This window comes from Oryza sativa, chromosome 11 (assembly GCF_034140825.1).
Source record: "Oryza sativa Japonica Group chromosome 11, ASM3414082v1".
Lineage (NCBI taxonomy): Eukaryota > Viridiplantae > Streptophyta > Magnoliopsida > Poales > Poaceae > Oryza > Oryza sativa.
The window spans coordinates 25,008,005-25,022,446 of record NC_089045.1 but is presented as its reverse complement, the minus strand read 5'-3'; the positions used below and the strand labels follow the sequence as shown (position 1 = coordinate 25,022,446).

General features: G+C 40.8%; 3 protein-coding genes across 3 annotated transcripts; 1 reads left to right on the top strand and 2 right to left on the bottom strand.

Moving 5' to 3' along the window:
* Positions 1 to 1,199: 1,199 nt before the first annotated feature.
* LOC4350860 (uncharacterized) lies at positions 1,200 to 7,585 on the bottom strand. Its single transcript, XM_015762345.3, has 8 exons — positions 7,392 to 7,585; positions 6,633 to 6,928; positions 4,637 to 4,708; positions 3,781 to 3,845; positions 3,524 to 3,656; positions 3,097 to 3,177; positions 2,886 to 2,975; positions 1,200 to 1,620 (listed from the first exon to the last, which is right to left on the bottom strand). Exons 2-8 carry the CDS (start codon positions 6,876 to 6,878, stop codon positions 1,471 to 1,473), a joined length of 837 nt encoding a protein of 278 aa, XP_015617831.1. The 5' UTR covers positions 6,879 to 6,928; positions 7,392 to 7,585; the 3' UTR covers positions 1,200 to 1,470.
* Positions 7,586 to 9,026: 1,441 nt separating this feature from the next.
* Positions 9,027 to 10,611, bottom strand: LOC9271498 (uncharacterized). Its single transcript, XM_015760151.3, has 3 exons — positions 9,838 to 10,611; positions 9,655 to 9,713; positions 9,027 to 9,418 (listed from the first exon to the last, which is right to left on the bottom strand). The coding sequence occupies exons 1-3, from the start codon at positions 9,932 to 9,934 to the stop codon at positions 9,287 to 9,289; spliced, it is 288 nt and encodes a 95-aa protein (XP_015615637.1). The 5' UTR covers positions 9,935 to 10,611; the 3' UTR covers positions 9,027 to 9,286.
* Positions 10,612 to 12,388: 1,777 nt separating this feature from the next.
* On the top strand, positions 12,389 to 13,366 carry LOC4350858 (probable calcium-binding protein CML46). Its single transcript, XM_015761068.3, has one exon. The coding sequence runs from the start codon at positions 12,509 to 12,511 to the stop codon at positions 13,082 to 13,084; it is 576 nt and encodes a 191-aa protein (XP_015616554.1). The 5' UTR covers positions 12,389 to 12,508; the 3' UTR covers positions 13,085 to 13,366.
* Positions 13,367 to 14,442: the final 1,076 nt, after the last annotated feature.

The window sequence follows — 14,442 nt, the reverse complement described above, 5'->3', positions numbered from 1 at the left end:
CAATTTGCAAGCAAACTGTGCAATTGTTTTTTAGTCCAAATTTAATGCTACATGCATGTGTCCAAACATTTGATATGATGGAATTTTTAGAAGTTTGAAAGGAACTAAACACAGCTAGAGTCTATTTGTTGTAATAGAGAACGTCGTATCCTATTTTATTTAGTTTTTTATGGAATGGAGGGAGTACTATTTTCTTCTATATAAACAAATAAAAATACAAGATATGAGATATCTTAATACCAAAAATCTAGACAATATCTAAATTCATATTACTATGATATATCACATTCCTTGGTTTCATAAAAATAGTTTTTTATGGGACTGATGAAGTATGTAGAAAGTACTCCTTTTGTCTTGAAAAAAAAGTTTATTTTCCATATATCCTATACATAACAATAAAAAAAGCTAGAATGCCACTGCTCTGTCAAATCCTAATATAATCATTTTCCACCTTTTCTACTTTCGATACATATTATTTCTTAATTTCACAAACTCCGATTGCTAAGAACGAACTTGTTTCTGGACAAACGAGACAACTTTAAAACAAATGAATTGTGGGATGGAGTAAGCATGTAGTTGGTTCCCGTCACACTTTTACCCATAAATATTGTCACACCTTAGTAAGTATAAGAAAATCTTATCACGTTTTGTTAGTCAATAACGTGTGGAATCTAGTTTGTTAGAAAAGAATCTTGCCATAGCTGTGACTACAACCATATCAAACTTGTCTAATTTAATTTAGCAAATAGATACTACAATCATACCCATCTGATTAGGAAAAATTAGAAAATGAGGGTAGTTTATTACCAGCCAAAGAGGATTAATTTAACCGATGAAAACATTTCAAAATTATGGAATAAGTTAAACGAGCACCAAGTAACAACTGATGCGTCCTAATTTAGCACAACAGCAACATAATGACCATACTAGCTGCCAAATGCAGGATCTGAGTTCCCCAAACCCGCCTTTAGGTCATGTAACCTGATTATCTTGTTCGGGAGAGAGATCCACTTTGGGCTGAGAAGCTAGATTCGGTCGGGGGGGCAGAAGCCAGAAGCATCCCAAACAGGGGCTTAACCTCTCAGCAAACGTAGCCTAACAGTTTCACACTCACTCAGATTAATTCTTTGAAAGATAAAAGCTCCCATGTAATAATACTGTACATGGCAGTAAAACACTTGGCAAAGGAACTAAAAAAATGGACTCCAACAGACGACAAATTTACAATAAATCAATGCTTGAGTTACACAGAGACAAATCGAAGGGTAGCGGGGCTTAAGCTGCGGTCGCTTGCAACAAATGAATCTCTGGCGTTTTACAAGGTTTCTACCCGGCCACACAAGGCGAGGCCAGGTTCTTAGCGTCCCTGGGCCAGTTGCAACAGGAAACAACAAAGCGGCCACTAGCTGAGGTATCCTCTTCTTCTGCATGTGCGAGTCAGTAGTTGAGAGACGCTACTGAAGTAACTAGCTATTGCTGCGGCTGCGGCTGCGGCTGCTGCTGCTGTGGCTCATGCTGTGGAGTGGCGGGGGAGTCTGGAGCGATGGTGAACTGAAGGGCATGGCCTTGGGCTGATTGCAGGATGAATGCCACCTCTGCTGCAGCAATTGCAGCCGCTTCCTGCCAAAAATACAAGTACGAAAGAGTTTAGATGTTGCATCGATGATAGTTATACTGCAATGCCCACTAGAGTAATTACGGCAAGTAAGGCCCCGTTTGGCACAGCTCCAGCTCCCAACAAACTTACCTAGAGTCGAGCTGTGCCAAACAGTCTAGATCCTCTATTTTTGGGAGCGGAGTTAGCAGAGCTACTCCTACAAAATGAACTACGGGGGTGGAGCTGGGTTTTTGCTGCTCCACAGCTCCACTCCACCCCAAAAGACCCACTACCCTTTAATTTTTTAACTTATTTACACAGAAATGCCACTGAACTACCCCCAATCTCACCTCCACCTCTCACCTCTCTCTCCCCTTCCTGTAATCCTCACGAGTCGCCATGGCAGGGTGAACGGCACGCGGGGCGGTGGCTGGCCAACAGCGTGCGGCCGGCGGCGGGTGACGGCGCCCGGCCACGGCGGACGGCGCTACCGGCGGTGGGCATGGGGGACGGCACGTCGGGGCGGCGCGCGGCCAGCGGCGGGCGACAGCGCGCGCGGCGCCGGGCAGCGCGTGGGGGGACGACGCACGGGGGCAGCGCGCGCGGCCGTGGCGGATGGCGCTGCCGGCGACGGGCGACGGCACACGCAGCGCCAGGCGGCCGGCGACGGGCGACGGCGCACGCAGCGCCAGGCGGCTCATGGAGGGACTGTGCGCGGGGCGGCGCGCGGCCAGCGCCGGGCGACGGCTCGCGTGGCAGGTGGTCGGCGGCCGATGGCGCGTGGGGGGACGCGGCGCAGGGACGGCGCACGCGGCAGCGCACGGCCGGTGGCCGGCGGCGTACGGGCAGTTAGGGTTTGGGCATTTGTTTTTTTCTTTTTTAAATTTTTTTTTCAGATCTGGAGCTGAATACTAGCCAAACACTGGAGTGAAAAAGTGTTTGGAGCTCCCACTGGAGCCAGCTCTCACTGGAGTGGGAGTTTAGAGTTAGGAGTTGGAGTTTGGAGTTTGGAGCCCTACCAAACGGGGCCTAAAACTTCCATTCCATAATACTACATCAAGTTGGATAGGGATCATCACGTGATTCTGGTGAGGTGGTGTCATTTTTCGTTTTTCTGCTAAACATGATAAGAGTGACACAACAACCCATCCCATTCGTTAAACCAACCAAGTGGTTAATGTGTCAAAGTTAGGATCAGATGGTCCACCAATCATTTCATTCCTCCATAAGAATAGCCCAATAATGATTTTATTGACAATCAATGAGATCCATACAGAATTAGAAGTACCTGTCTTTGTCGCCGGCGATGCAAAATACTGAATATCCAAGCCATGATATAGCATGGCAGCAGAAATCCAGCAGCTCGAAGTAGAAAGAGCTGTTGGACATTGAAGAACATTAATAGATTTTAAGTCATGTAAAAAAAGATTTTTAAGTCAACATTGAGCTCAGAAAGAACCAATAAGATAAAAAAAGTGGGGAAGGAACACAAGACTAACCGAGAACATGGTAGAAGCATCATCATCTCCTTCATTGTCTGAGATAGACAAAGCATGCCTCAATAGCAACAAGGCCATTAGCTGGAAAAGCACCAAGGATTTTAGAATGTTCAATCTTGAGAATTCCAGAAATTCGAGACAAGCCATTTGGCTAGAGAAGTCATACAAAGGATTGACTAGAGAAGGAGGCTAGCTTGATTGCCTATTTGTAAACCAACTAAAAATATTATACTTCCATTCATTAAACAGAACTATGAGAGAAATGCAAGGTATCTCTAAGCATGGTTCTTCAATTATAAAACAGATCGATAGGGCGATAGGCTATACTGGTGACTGGACAAATTGTCTGGACTCTGGAAGTAGCAATCTATGAATTAGCTTAGCTTATTAAGCACAACAGGACCTTGAATTGTTGTTTAGTACTTACTATAAGTGCAGCAGAACGGCAGAATGCAGCACCACTAGCATCAGTACCAGCATATTCATCATACTCAGTTTCAAGAAGACGACGTTGTGCAGCCGCTACAGCAATAATTCTTGGGTCACGTGCCCAATCACCACTGCAAGCCAACAGTATTGACTTAGAAATGTTCTAAATTTTCAAATTTCAAAGGCACTTGAACACAATATAATCAAATGGACAAACTGGTAAATTTAAGCAAAATAAGTACAGAAATAACTTACCCGATATCTATGATGGTATCGTCTGGTTCAACACGAGGTGGAGCTGTGTATCCATGCTTATATTGCTGCAGAAGAAAATACAAGCCTCAACGAAATTAATACACAGGAACGGAAACACATTGGAAAATCTACAGAAGACTGAAAGAAGCTACAGGTATTCTACGAGTATAAACATATTTGAAACATAAACAGTTAATCAATCACAAAAGCATGCAATGTACCAGCATAGTAGGGCTCTCCCGGTCTCCCCTACATTCTCCTAAAACTAAATGCTGGTTTTAAGCTCATGAAAGGAAAGGAAAAGATCGAACTAATACTAAATTGGAAGGCCACAACTAAGCACCCATGGAAAAACTCAAATCTACCCAATTTATCACGACCTGTCCCCGTCACTCAGATTACTTCAAATCAACTAATATTGATTAAAATAAAAATGAGCTGCTTTAGCTCTCGCTCCCCAAGCAACTTCAAATGGTAACGGTGTAATGGCAGATAGACAACACTAAATGAGTTCAAGGTTGTCACACAAAAGCCATGATCCTGTATGGAGTGAGGCCTATGTGAAAGAAGAAGAGCAAGCAGCACACATCAAGAAAAAGGTGCATATGGCATTAAAGAGGAATTCAGCTATCGCAACAGCAATATTGTATTGGTGAGGACGTGAGATTGCAGAAAGAACAAGTCAAATCATCAGGTCAAGGTCAGATCAGAACATTTGACAAATGAAGTCCTAAGAAGAAACAAATATACTGCAATTTGGATGCACACATATCAAAATAGGTGCTATCTTAGCCTCTAGATAAGAACTAGAAAGCAATGCGTAGTAATGGAGTAGTAGAGAAGAAATCTTACTGACCTCATGACAGATTTCACATGTAATGTCTCCTTTCTCATTGCACCAGCGTTGCACACAAGCTCTATGAGCATACTGTACATGAAGAAAGTAAAATTGTCAATTCCAGAATACAAAATAATTACATAGATAAAACATACAAGTACTTTCTCATATGGTATACAAGCCAAGGACAACACACATTATAAGTTAGTTGACTACACAGAAGCAGCCTCTAAGTTCATGTCAAACACACATTATATCCAAAGAATAGCTATGACTTAAAAGCAAATTCCAAGCTAAAAGAAACAAAGCAGATAAAGTAGTAACGAATCTCATAAATTTGCTTATTTAATATCCAGTTTTTCACACAAAATGGACTGGGTTAATGGATTATAAGATTATTAAGGATCTTTAATCATCTCATGAGCTTCTATCAGAAATATGGAAGAAATGTAATGAAATGAAATAACAAGACATAACTCAAGACTTAACAGTACCAGCAGACGGTACAGAAGAGATCAATAAAGTATTACTGTGATAAGTCATGGAGATAGTTGGGGACAGATGGTTTGAGTAGCCCTTGATATGCTCCCAATAGAATATTAAGAGATAAAAATGCATTTTTCGTTGTTGGATCAAACTCAAAACCAATATATTTAGGCTGAGTTCTTTTCTTCACTTTCCCAACTCACCTCTCTCATTTTCCACGTGCATGCTTTTCAAACTAATAAACGGTACATTTTTTACAAAAAAATTATATACGGAAGTTGCTTTAAAAATCATATTAATCCATTTTTCAAGTTATTTTTAGCTAATACTTAATTAATTAAACATTAATAAACCACCATGTTTTTCTTGCGGGGAGGTGGAATTCCACCTCCCGAACACAGCCTTACTATTGGTGGTTGCTTGCTTGAGTGTGGGTTTGCATTACGTATTGCCATTGGCAATTAATATGACGTAAGACCGGCCCATGCACTGTATTGCTGTTGAAATTTAGTGTCCAAGGTAGCATCATACCATAAAGTAGCAATGTGGTGACCCAACTATTGCTTCAAAAACCATTGCACAAAACACTGGTATGTCTTATCCCATAAAGATTGTAAAATGGAATTCATAGCTGCTTTGTTTAACGGAGTGCTGACTCAACTTGTCTTTGCAAAGTGTTCTCCACAAGGGATTGTGACAAACAGATGATATGCAATATCCATATCCACATCACTTCCCTATGAGATCAAAGGTTGGTTCTTCATTAAAAAGTATATGAGAACAATCCAACTTGCCATTTGCAGCTAGATTCAGGAGAAAGTGAGGACACAGTCACACGAGCATGCTTAAAGGTACATACATGCCATGCCCGATACTGCATAGTTATTGGATAAACCAATTTTTTTGTACACAGCATGTTTAAAGGTTAGCATCCTCTACAGGTAGATAGATAGCATCCCAGTAAACTATGCTGCCATAGGGGTGAACAATTTTATCCCCATCATATGATATGGCAGTGATACTATCCTGAACATACATATACAAGGCAATTAAACAACTACTTCCTCCGTTTCAGGTTATAAGACTTTCTAGCATTGCCCACATTCATATATATATATATATATATATATATATATATATATATATATATATATGTTAATGAATCTAGACATATATGTGTGCCTAGATTCATTAACATTTATATGAATGTAGGCAATACTAGAAAGTCTTATAACCTGAAATGGAGGTAGTATAACCTATCAGGGAATCTAATGTGATAAATCAACTTTATCTAACATGGTAGATCAATTTATGTGCAAGAAAACCATCAACTTATCCAACATGAAAATAGAATTGAAAAACCATAATGAAGCCAAAATGGAAACTAGGAAAAGCACTACCCCAACTAGCCTATTCTTAGCCCCAGTAACTACATGCACTGCATGAACAACAAGCTGCCTACAATAATTTCAGGAACATAAGAACCATATCCAAGATGGAAATAACATCAAAAGAGGAGGAGCTGGACCTTGAGGCTGCCACTGCAAGCACAAGGCTTCTCGAGGTTCTTGATGCTATCCTCCTCCTGGCATATACGGCACTCCGCCGCCTGGATGAGCGGCTCCTCCTCTCCACCGCCCTCCTCGACCGTATCAACAGTCGTAGAAAGCGACGCAGCAGCCACCACTGAGCTGTTCACGGCCTCAGATGGCTTCTCCACAGCCCCTCCATCGTTTCCCAAGCCTTCCACATTCACCACCACATGGTCGCCCATCCCAAATTCCTTTTCTCCTAACAAGTTAATTCCCCAGGAGAATCAAATTCCTGCAAGAAACCAACAAGGCAAACAACGCCATTGGTCAATACGGGGTAAACTCGCACAAGAGGATGGCTAAAAATGGGCATAGTTCGAATCGGGCAGTAAAGCGAAAATTCCTGAAAAATAAAAACCACTCCGTTTACTGTATTGGACTACTCTAAAACTCTCTAGAGACTAGAGCCCGTCCCCGACCGAAACCCTAGCTACAACCAACCCCCCCCCCCCCAACTCTCCACAGCAAAATTCCCCTTCTGAGCGCGGATCATACGAACAACCCACCCAATCCCTACCGAATCAGCGCCATAACAACGCGAATCTCTCCCCGATTCCACCGTAGAAGAGCAGCCACCACACCACATCACATCACCCCCAAATCGGGCGGCACCACACACATCAACGGACTCCCCACCGCCGCGCCGCTCGGCGACGGGCTCCGCGCAAAGAGAAGGGGAAGGGGATCGCACGCACCTACTTGCCGTCGTCGTCGTCGGCGGCGGCGGCGGCGGCGGAACACGGCGCGGGGTCGGTCTCCTCTCCTCTTCCGGTCGCCGAAGCCGACGAGAATCCGCTCTCCTCCTCGTCTTGCCCCCGATTAGTTAGGCTTTTGGTCGTCTCGACTCGTCTCGTGGGGGATAAAAACGCGGCGATATTTTTTTTTCTTCACCCAAACTTTGGTTTGGTCGTTGGGGAAGAAGGCGTGTTTCGTTCGTTCGTGGAGTCGAGACGAGACGAGTCAAGCCCGAGGAGGAGCAGCTGTGTGGTAAACAATAAAATATTAAATTAAATCTGGATTATTATTATCAATAAATCGGAAGCCGACGCGGTGCAACGGCCACAGCACGGCGGCCGTCTGCCGTCGTGCGGCACGGGAGCCGCGCGATCAGGATCGGACGGCGCGGGATCGATGGTCTCGGGGTCTCGGGTTGACGGCGTTACACCCGCTCGTGGTTTTCGCAGCCGGCAAAGGCAACGGGCGGATTCCGCGTGACACGCTGGATCGAAGCGAATCAAATGTATACTGTATTTTTAATTTCCTGTCTTTTCGACTAAATCTCGAGTTGTATTTTAATTTCCTCTCTTTTTCGACTAAATTTCGAGTGAGAAGTAATTTATGTTATGCTGGTAAATGTTTTCGGACCTCATCGGTTTGCTGTGGCTGAGGCTGATATTTAGCACAAGCCCATCAGTTAGCTTATTGTGCTGAATAAGTACCAGCTATTGGTAGTGTATTTGATCTTTGTGGACACCTTTTTATGGCTGATTATGCTGAATTGAAAAGGCCAATTTAGCTGATTAGCCAAAGCTGTAGGGTTACCGACGAGAACCTTCGCTTTTGCATTGCACTAGGTTTGATCCAATATCGTGAAGTCAAAATTAACCTTGTACTACTTCTTTGGTTCTTTTTGTTGGTGATGGTTAAAAAATAAACTAACCAACGTTAAATGTTATGGTATAGAGGGAGTTATTTTTAATGATCGGTGATGCTTCTCGAGGTATTATTTAGGTTTTATCGGATTTCATAAGATTTAGTGATTTACAAAGGTTTCATGTCACTAGCGTGTAATGTAAGTAAATCATTTAGTGAGATTTTTTTTTTTAAAAAAAGAGAAGTCTCCTCCACTTCTATCACCAGAAATGAAAGTACGAGATCGTTTAGGTGACACGCACTCTATTTTCAAAGTAAAAAAAAATTCTAAACAATTTAGATTTGAAATAGATGCATTTTACCTGAAGCAAATGTTTTTTTTAAAAAAAAAGAAAAATCAGGTCCTTGTATTTCTCAACTACTTATAGTTAATCAAGAGTGTAGATCACAAATCAGAAGGAAATCGTAACGCCATTCGTCAGCCTCAGCTTTGTGACAGGTCACTCCACGCTGCCTAACACGAAATCTTCAGCCTAGTCGTCTCCAATAAATCAAACCGAAATCAACGAACTGGCAAAAATGTTCTAGATGAGAACATCAGATTGCATTAATACTTTTATCCTTCACCACACGCAACATATAATTGAATCGATCAAAGCAAAGATTCAGATATTACTAGAACAGAAAAATTACAGTAGAACAAACACGCCTAGAAAGTTAATTAAACAAATAACAACTTTGACTAAAAAACTTACTAGAAATGTTATAATTAATTGTTATAATATTATGGTGCCGGCGACTGATTATCAGTCGTTAATTAACTCCCAAATCCTCTCTTTCATGTTACACAGGGTGTAGAAACACTGTAACAGTTGTGTAGAAAATAGTAGAGATAATTAAGTATACATGATATGGTACAGGTACAAAGTCTGAATTTTCTCTCTGAAGAAAGTGACCATGGATGAAGTTTTCTCTGAAGATTTTTTGCTGCTGCTGCTCAGTTTCTCCTCTCCTGCCCCCATGGCGAGTGCCGATCGTTGGCGCCGGAGCCCGGGTAATCGGTGAGCTCCAGTTCCATCCTGCCGTTGACCTCGCCGGCCTCCGGTTCTCCGGCGATGACGGCGGCAGCCTTATGGATCATGGTTGAGATTGAGCAGACAGTTTTGCAATTGCAGCTAAACAGAACATGTTCTGAAAAGTAGCTACTAGTACTACTTGAAAACATGGTGAACATGAACAGTTATTACTTATCTGAATATATAGGTTCTAAAAAAAGTGTAAGCTGATCTCTCTCTTTTTTTTTCAAAAAAAAAACTTGATTTAATCAAAGTTATGAGATGGAAAAGAGAGCTGGACCCGGATCACCTGATCATCTCCTCTGCTAGAGACTGGAGTTGCTTCAAAACGCTGCATCACCTTGAGGGCTGGTTGTGACTCAAACATCAATATTCAGTCAGAATGTTCAGATCTCATTATGTTTTACTATGAATTTCTGAAAAAACAATATGCCACGAAGAAGATACGGAGGCGAGGAACCGAGAAGATTACCAGGTGGGAGTGGAGTTTCAGCACTTGATGATGCATGGATGAGGCAGCAGAAGGCCAGGAGCACCACTGCCAGATGAACTGCAGGAACTCTCTCCATCTTGAAGTACTTTTCTACTATTCTTCTGCATCCATGAGGGGGTCATATGGAGCTTCAGAATTGAGCTATTTTATAGCTCATTTGTCATGGAGCATGGAGTCATAGAGGACTCTGAAACATCCTCCACAATCATGTGTTTAGGCTAGCTGTAGCCCAATCTCTAATCTGCTATAAAAATTGACTTTTTCTTGAAGTGCTTCATTAGCTCATATGATGGGTTTATTTTTATATCTACAAAAGTAGGTGAGCATTTTCATAGGCAATGAGAGGCTAAAAGCTCTTGTAATGAATTCAGTATTGGCTAATCAATCAACCTGTATGTGCCCTTTCTTGGCAGGTATCTAGGGTAGCATAGATCGAAAGCCGCAAAAAACCGAATCGCTCGTCATGAGAAAAGAAGATACAACAAGATAGATACATATCGAAAAAAGAGCAGATGAGCAAACGAGGAATCAAGGGCACATATAAATTGGCAAAGAAATGACAAGGTTAGAAATAAAGCAGGAATGGATCAAGACCACCTAAAAGGAGGATGTGCCACACAATTGCTTGCAAATTGGGTGGTGACATAGTGCAGATGATGCTGGCAGTTTTTGCTGCTTGAGATGACTGTGCATCAGCAGCATGGTCACCAACCGTACCGGCTTTTCTTATCCTGATGCAGACAATGTGGGCTTCAAACTTCAGGTAAACTAAAGCTAGTCACTTTAAGCATGATAGTGGATTCGGCACTTTGGTTAGATAGTTTGTTAGCCTCTACTATGCTAAATTGCTAATATATCTTATCTGATGAAGTAAACAGTAGTTAACTACTCATCTAAGTTAGTTCCCGCCAATAGAAACTTTACAGCTGTCCGAAAGACTTCCAAACATCAAAATTTGTTTGTGGTGAAAAAAGTTACAGCAAGCATTAGATTACACTTGCATGTAGACAATTTTTTTTTTGTGAAAAATATGAGAGGCTTGAAATAAGTGCTGTGCCACTGGTATATAGGTTATCACTGAATTCCTGAACCTCGGTGAGTCACAGGCAATCAGGCACTATGTCACGTTGGTATCGCAAAGCACCGATGAATTCTTTCTCGTTTTTTGTTCAGGCAATGTCCATGCAATGAACTTGACATTTCTTTGAAAAGGATGAGCTGATTGAGAAAGATTGTGATTGACATGTAAACAAGAGGTGCATACTGGATGACACCACACGAAATATATGCGCAAATGCATCGCGGAAATTTAAGAGGGAAGAAAAAATGAAACGGAAGATGACGGTAAAAACTCAAATTTTACTTTGTCAGCTTATAGGATCTTGACTTGTTCAGTCATTGGCAGGGCAGGTTTTACCTTCTCAAGTTCTTCAAGAAACATATGGCTTCTTTGATAATTAGACACATATGATTCAATAAAAAACAGATGCACATGTGCATGGTATTAATTCCTAACATTTTAGCAAAGAACAAGTCTTTATCAAACCAGAATCAAAATTGATAAGTATGAACTTCCAGTCGATCTACAGTAGTACGGTTGACATTAAATTAAAGGAAGAAGCATTTAAACCAAAGATACGAATGAGTTAGTTTGCATCCTTCTACACTTCCTCTCAAGTCTTGAGTCTCTATTGAAAATGCTTATAAGGTCTTGAGTCTTGTTCTTCTTTCCGACAGCATTTATAGGCTTCCCTGAAATTTCGGTGCAACCTCCATGCTTATTCTACCTGAAAAATTTTCAGAGACTGATTCTCCTACTTGGGACTTAATAAAAGTTCAGATTAACATATACTACATGACCTAAAAGAAATGGATTGCTAGCCTTGCCTGGCCCATGATGAGTCCATGTAAATTTCAGACCGTTTTCACCCTAAGTACCCAAAATGGCCTCCACTGACAACCCATCTCCAGTCAGAGTTGATCTGATAAGTTTGTGCATTCCAACTTGAAATACCCAGTTCGGACCGGTACAGCCCGGCCCAAGAATTAGTACCCAGTTCATACAATTTCCTTTTGGGTGGATTTCATTCAACAACTTTTGAATAATTTATTTCTTTCATTCAATATTCGTCAGATATTCAGACATTAACCTTGAATATTTAACCACTGACCATTTTCAGTCTGTTCCCCAACATGTACACAGTTAAGGAGCCAATAGTTTCTGAAAACTACTGCATCATAACATAGAGCATCATCAAGTAGACTACTGTTTGTAATTGAAAGAGAGAATCAAACTCTCTGACTCCCCTCCTTTCCAGGCAAGTTCCAATTTTGTAAAAGAAAATTGCAAGAACCAAACGGAGGCAAGGCAAGACCAACCAGAGTAGACTCTTGAATCTGTCAGACAAAGCAGCCATCTTGCAGCCGTCCTCTAGTCTTCCTTCCATACAAATGTTCTAACTGGGAAACATCTCGTCACTTGCATAGTTATTTCAGATTGATTCTGTTGAAGCCATACGCTACAAAACAACATACATCAACAAGGTTTCCTATATAACCTTCCTACATGGATTTTTCCTCTCACCAAAACCACCAAGAAAGTGAAGAAGCAACAAACAAGAGTTCAGTTCAAGAAGCCAACTAGGCAACAATGGAGAAGTCACCGGCCATGCACTTCCTCCTGGAACTGGAGTCCCAAGAACCGGTTTGCCTCCTCATCCTCTTCACCATGTTTACCTGGTTCATCTCGAAGGTTCAGATGATCCTCCCTAGTTCTTGCCAACACTGCAATTATGCCGTCACCAAGGTGACCTCGACACCGGTTCTCGCCGACAGAAAGATATCAAAGAATCTAAGTAAGCATAAAGATGATGGGATAGAGATGACACATGAAGATGTTGAGTCTGTGATGACAAAGATGGGGCCTGATTTTGATCACGGAAAAACTATGGTTTACAAGGAGATTGGTTCTAACTGCATGTCAGAGTTGTTCGATGACGATGAACCGAGCTTGGACGAAGTAAAGCAGGCATTTTTGGTGTTTGATGAGGATAATGATGGGTACATTGATGCATTGGATTTGTATAGAGTCCTTAGGAATCTAGGATTAAGAGAAGGTGTAGGGGTTGATGAGTGTGAGCAAATGATTGCCAAATATGACATGAACAGAGATAGGAGGATAGATATGGTAGAGTTCATTAGGGTTCTGGAGGCCAGTTTTTTCTGAATTACTTCTTGTGTTTATTTCAAGAACTCACAGGAGAGTTATGCCATTATATCTCCTTTTTTTTGTGCTTTTTTTTCTATTTTTTCAAACAAAGAATTCTCAAAAACAGTACTAATTAAGAATGGTTAGGCCAGCGCATTGCTTTTTTTCTTTTTAAAAAAGGTTGTGTTTGATTTGAAATCATTCCATCTTCAAGACTTGAATTGTCAATACCTTACTAAGTCCATGCTATTAGTTCCATGCATGCAAACTTCTGTAAACATCTAGCAAATGTGAATAGTGCACTCTCTTCAACAAGTGTATTATTCATGATTTGCACAATGAAGTCTTGTGGCTCTTGTATTAAAGGGAAACATAAATTTGTAGCTCCCAGTTACTGAGTAGAATCACTTTATTCCTATATAAATATCTCATGTCCGCATAGAGATACCAACTTCTTTGCAAACTGTAGAGCCAGCATAATGAGAGGAAACCATGCCTTTGCTGCAAGAACATTTAGTATACTCTGTTGGTCATGATAGTGTGATAGAGCAAGCATCATTGACCAAAAGAGAAATTTTACGATTAGAAAGTACCTCGAGGTACTTAGAGGTACTTCATATCTAAAGGTACCAAATTTTATACTATAAAATATTGTATTGGGAGATACATTCTCAAGGATGATAAAATTATCCTGACCAAAAACATCGCTCGTAAAATGCATGCTACATAGCTATGTTCAATCTTGGCTTGGGATGGATAAGGAATTTTGACTATCCAGCATCGCCACACACAACGAGGCCTTACCACATGTCTTGAATTTAAATTCCTTTACAGAATATTCCCTCCGTTTCACAATGTAAGACTTTGTAGCATTGCCCACATACATATAGATATTAATGAATTTAAACACATACATATGTCTAAATTCATTAACATCTAAATGAATGTGGGCAATGCCAGAAAGTCTTACATTGTGAAACGGAGGAAGTACTCTCTCTGTTTTTTAATATGTGACGTTGCTAACTTTTTTATATACATTTAATCATTCGTTTTATTCAAAAGATTAATGCAATTATTATTTATTTTATTGTGACTTGATTTATCGTCAAATGTCTTTAACATGACTTATATTTTTTATAGTTGCACAAAAAAATTGAATAAGACGAATGGTCAAACGTTTGTCAAAAAATTAATAACATCATATATTAGAAAACAAAGGTAGTATAATGCAAATATGTTGTTAAGGTATTCCTAGAAACATAGGTGAAACTCAACCCAATGTATGACACAATCAGAAGATCCAATATAAAAATTTCTAGGAGGATATTATGGGAATTAAAGGCACCTCTCTAAAAATCAAGATATTTATATGGTTC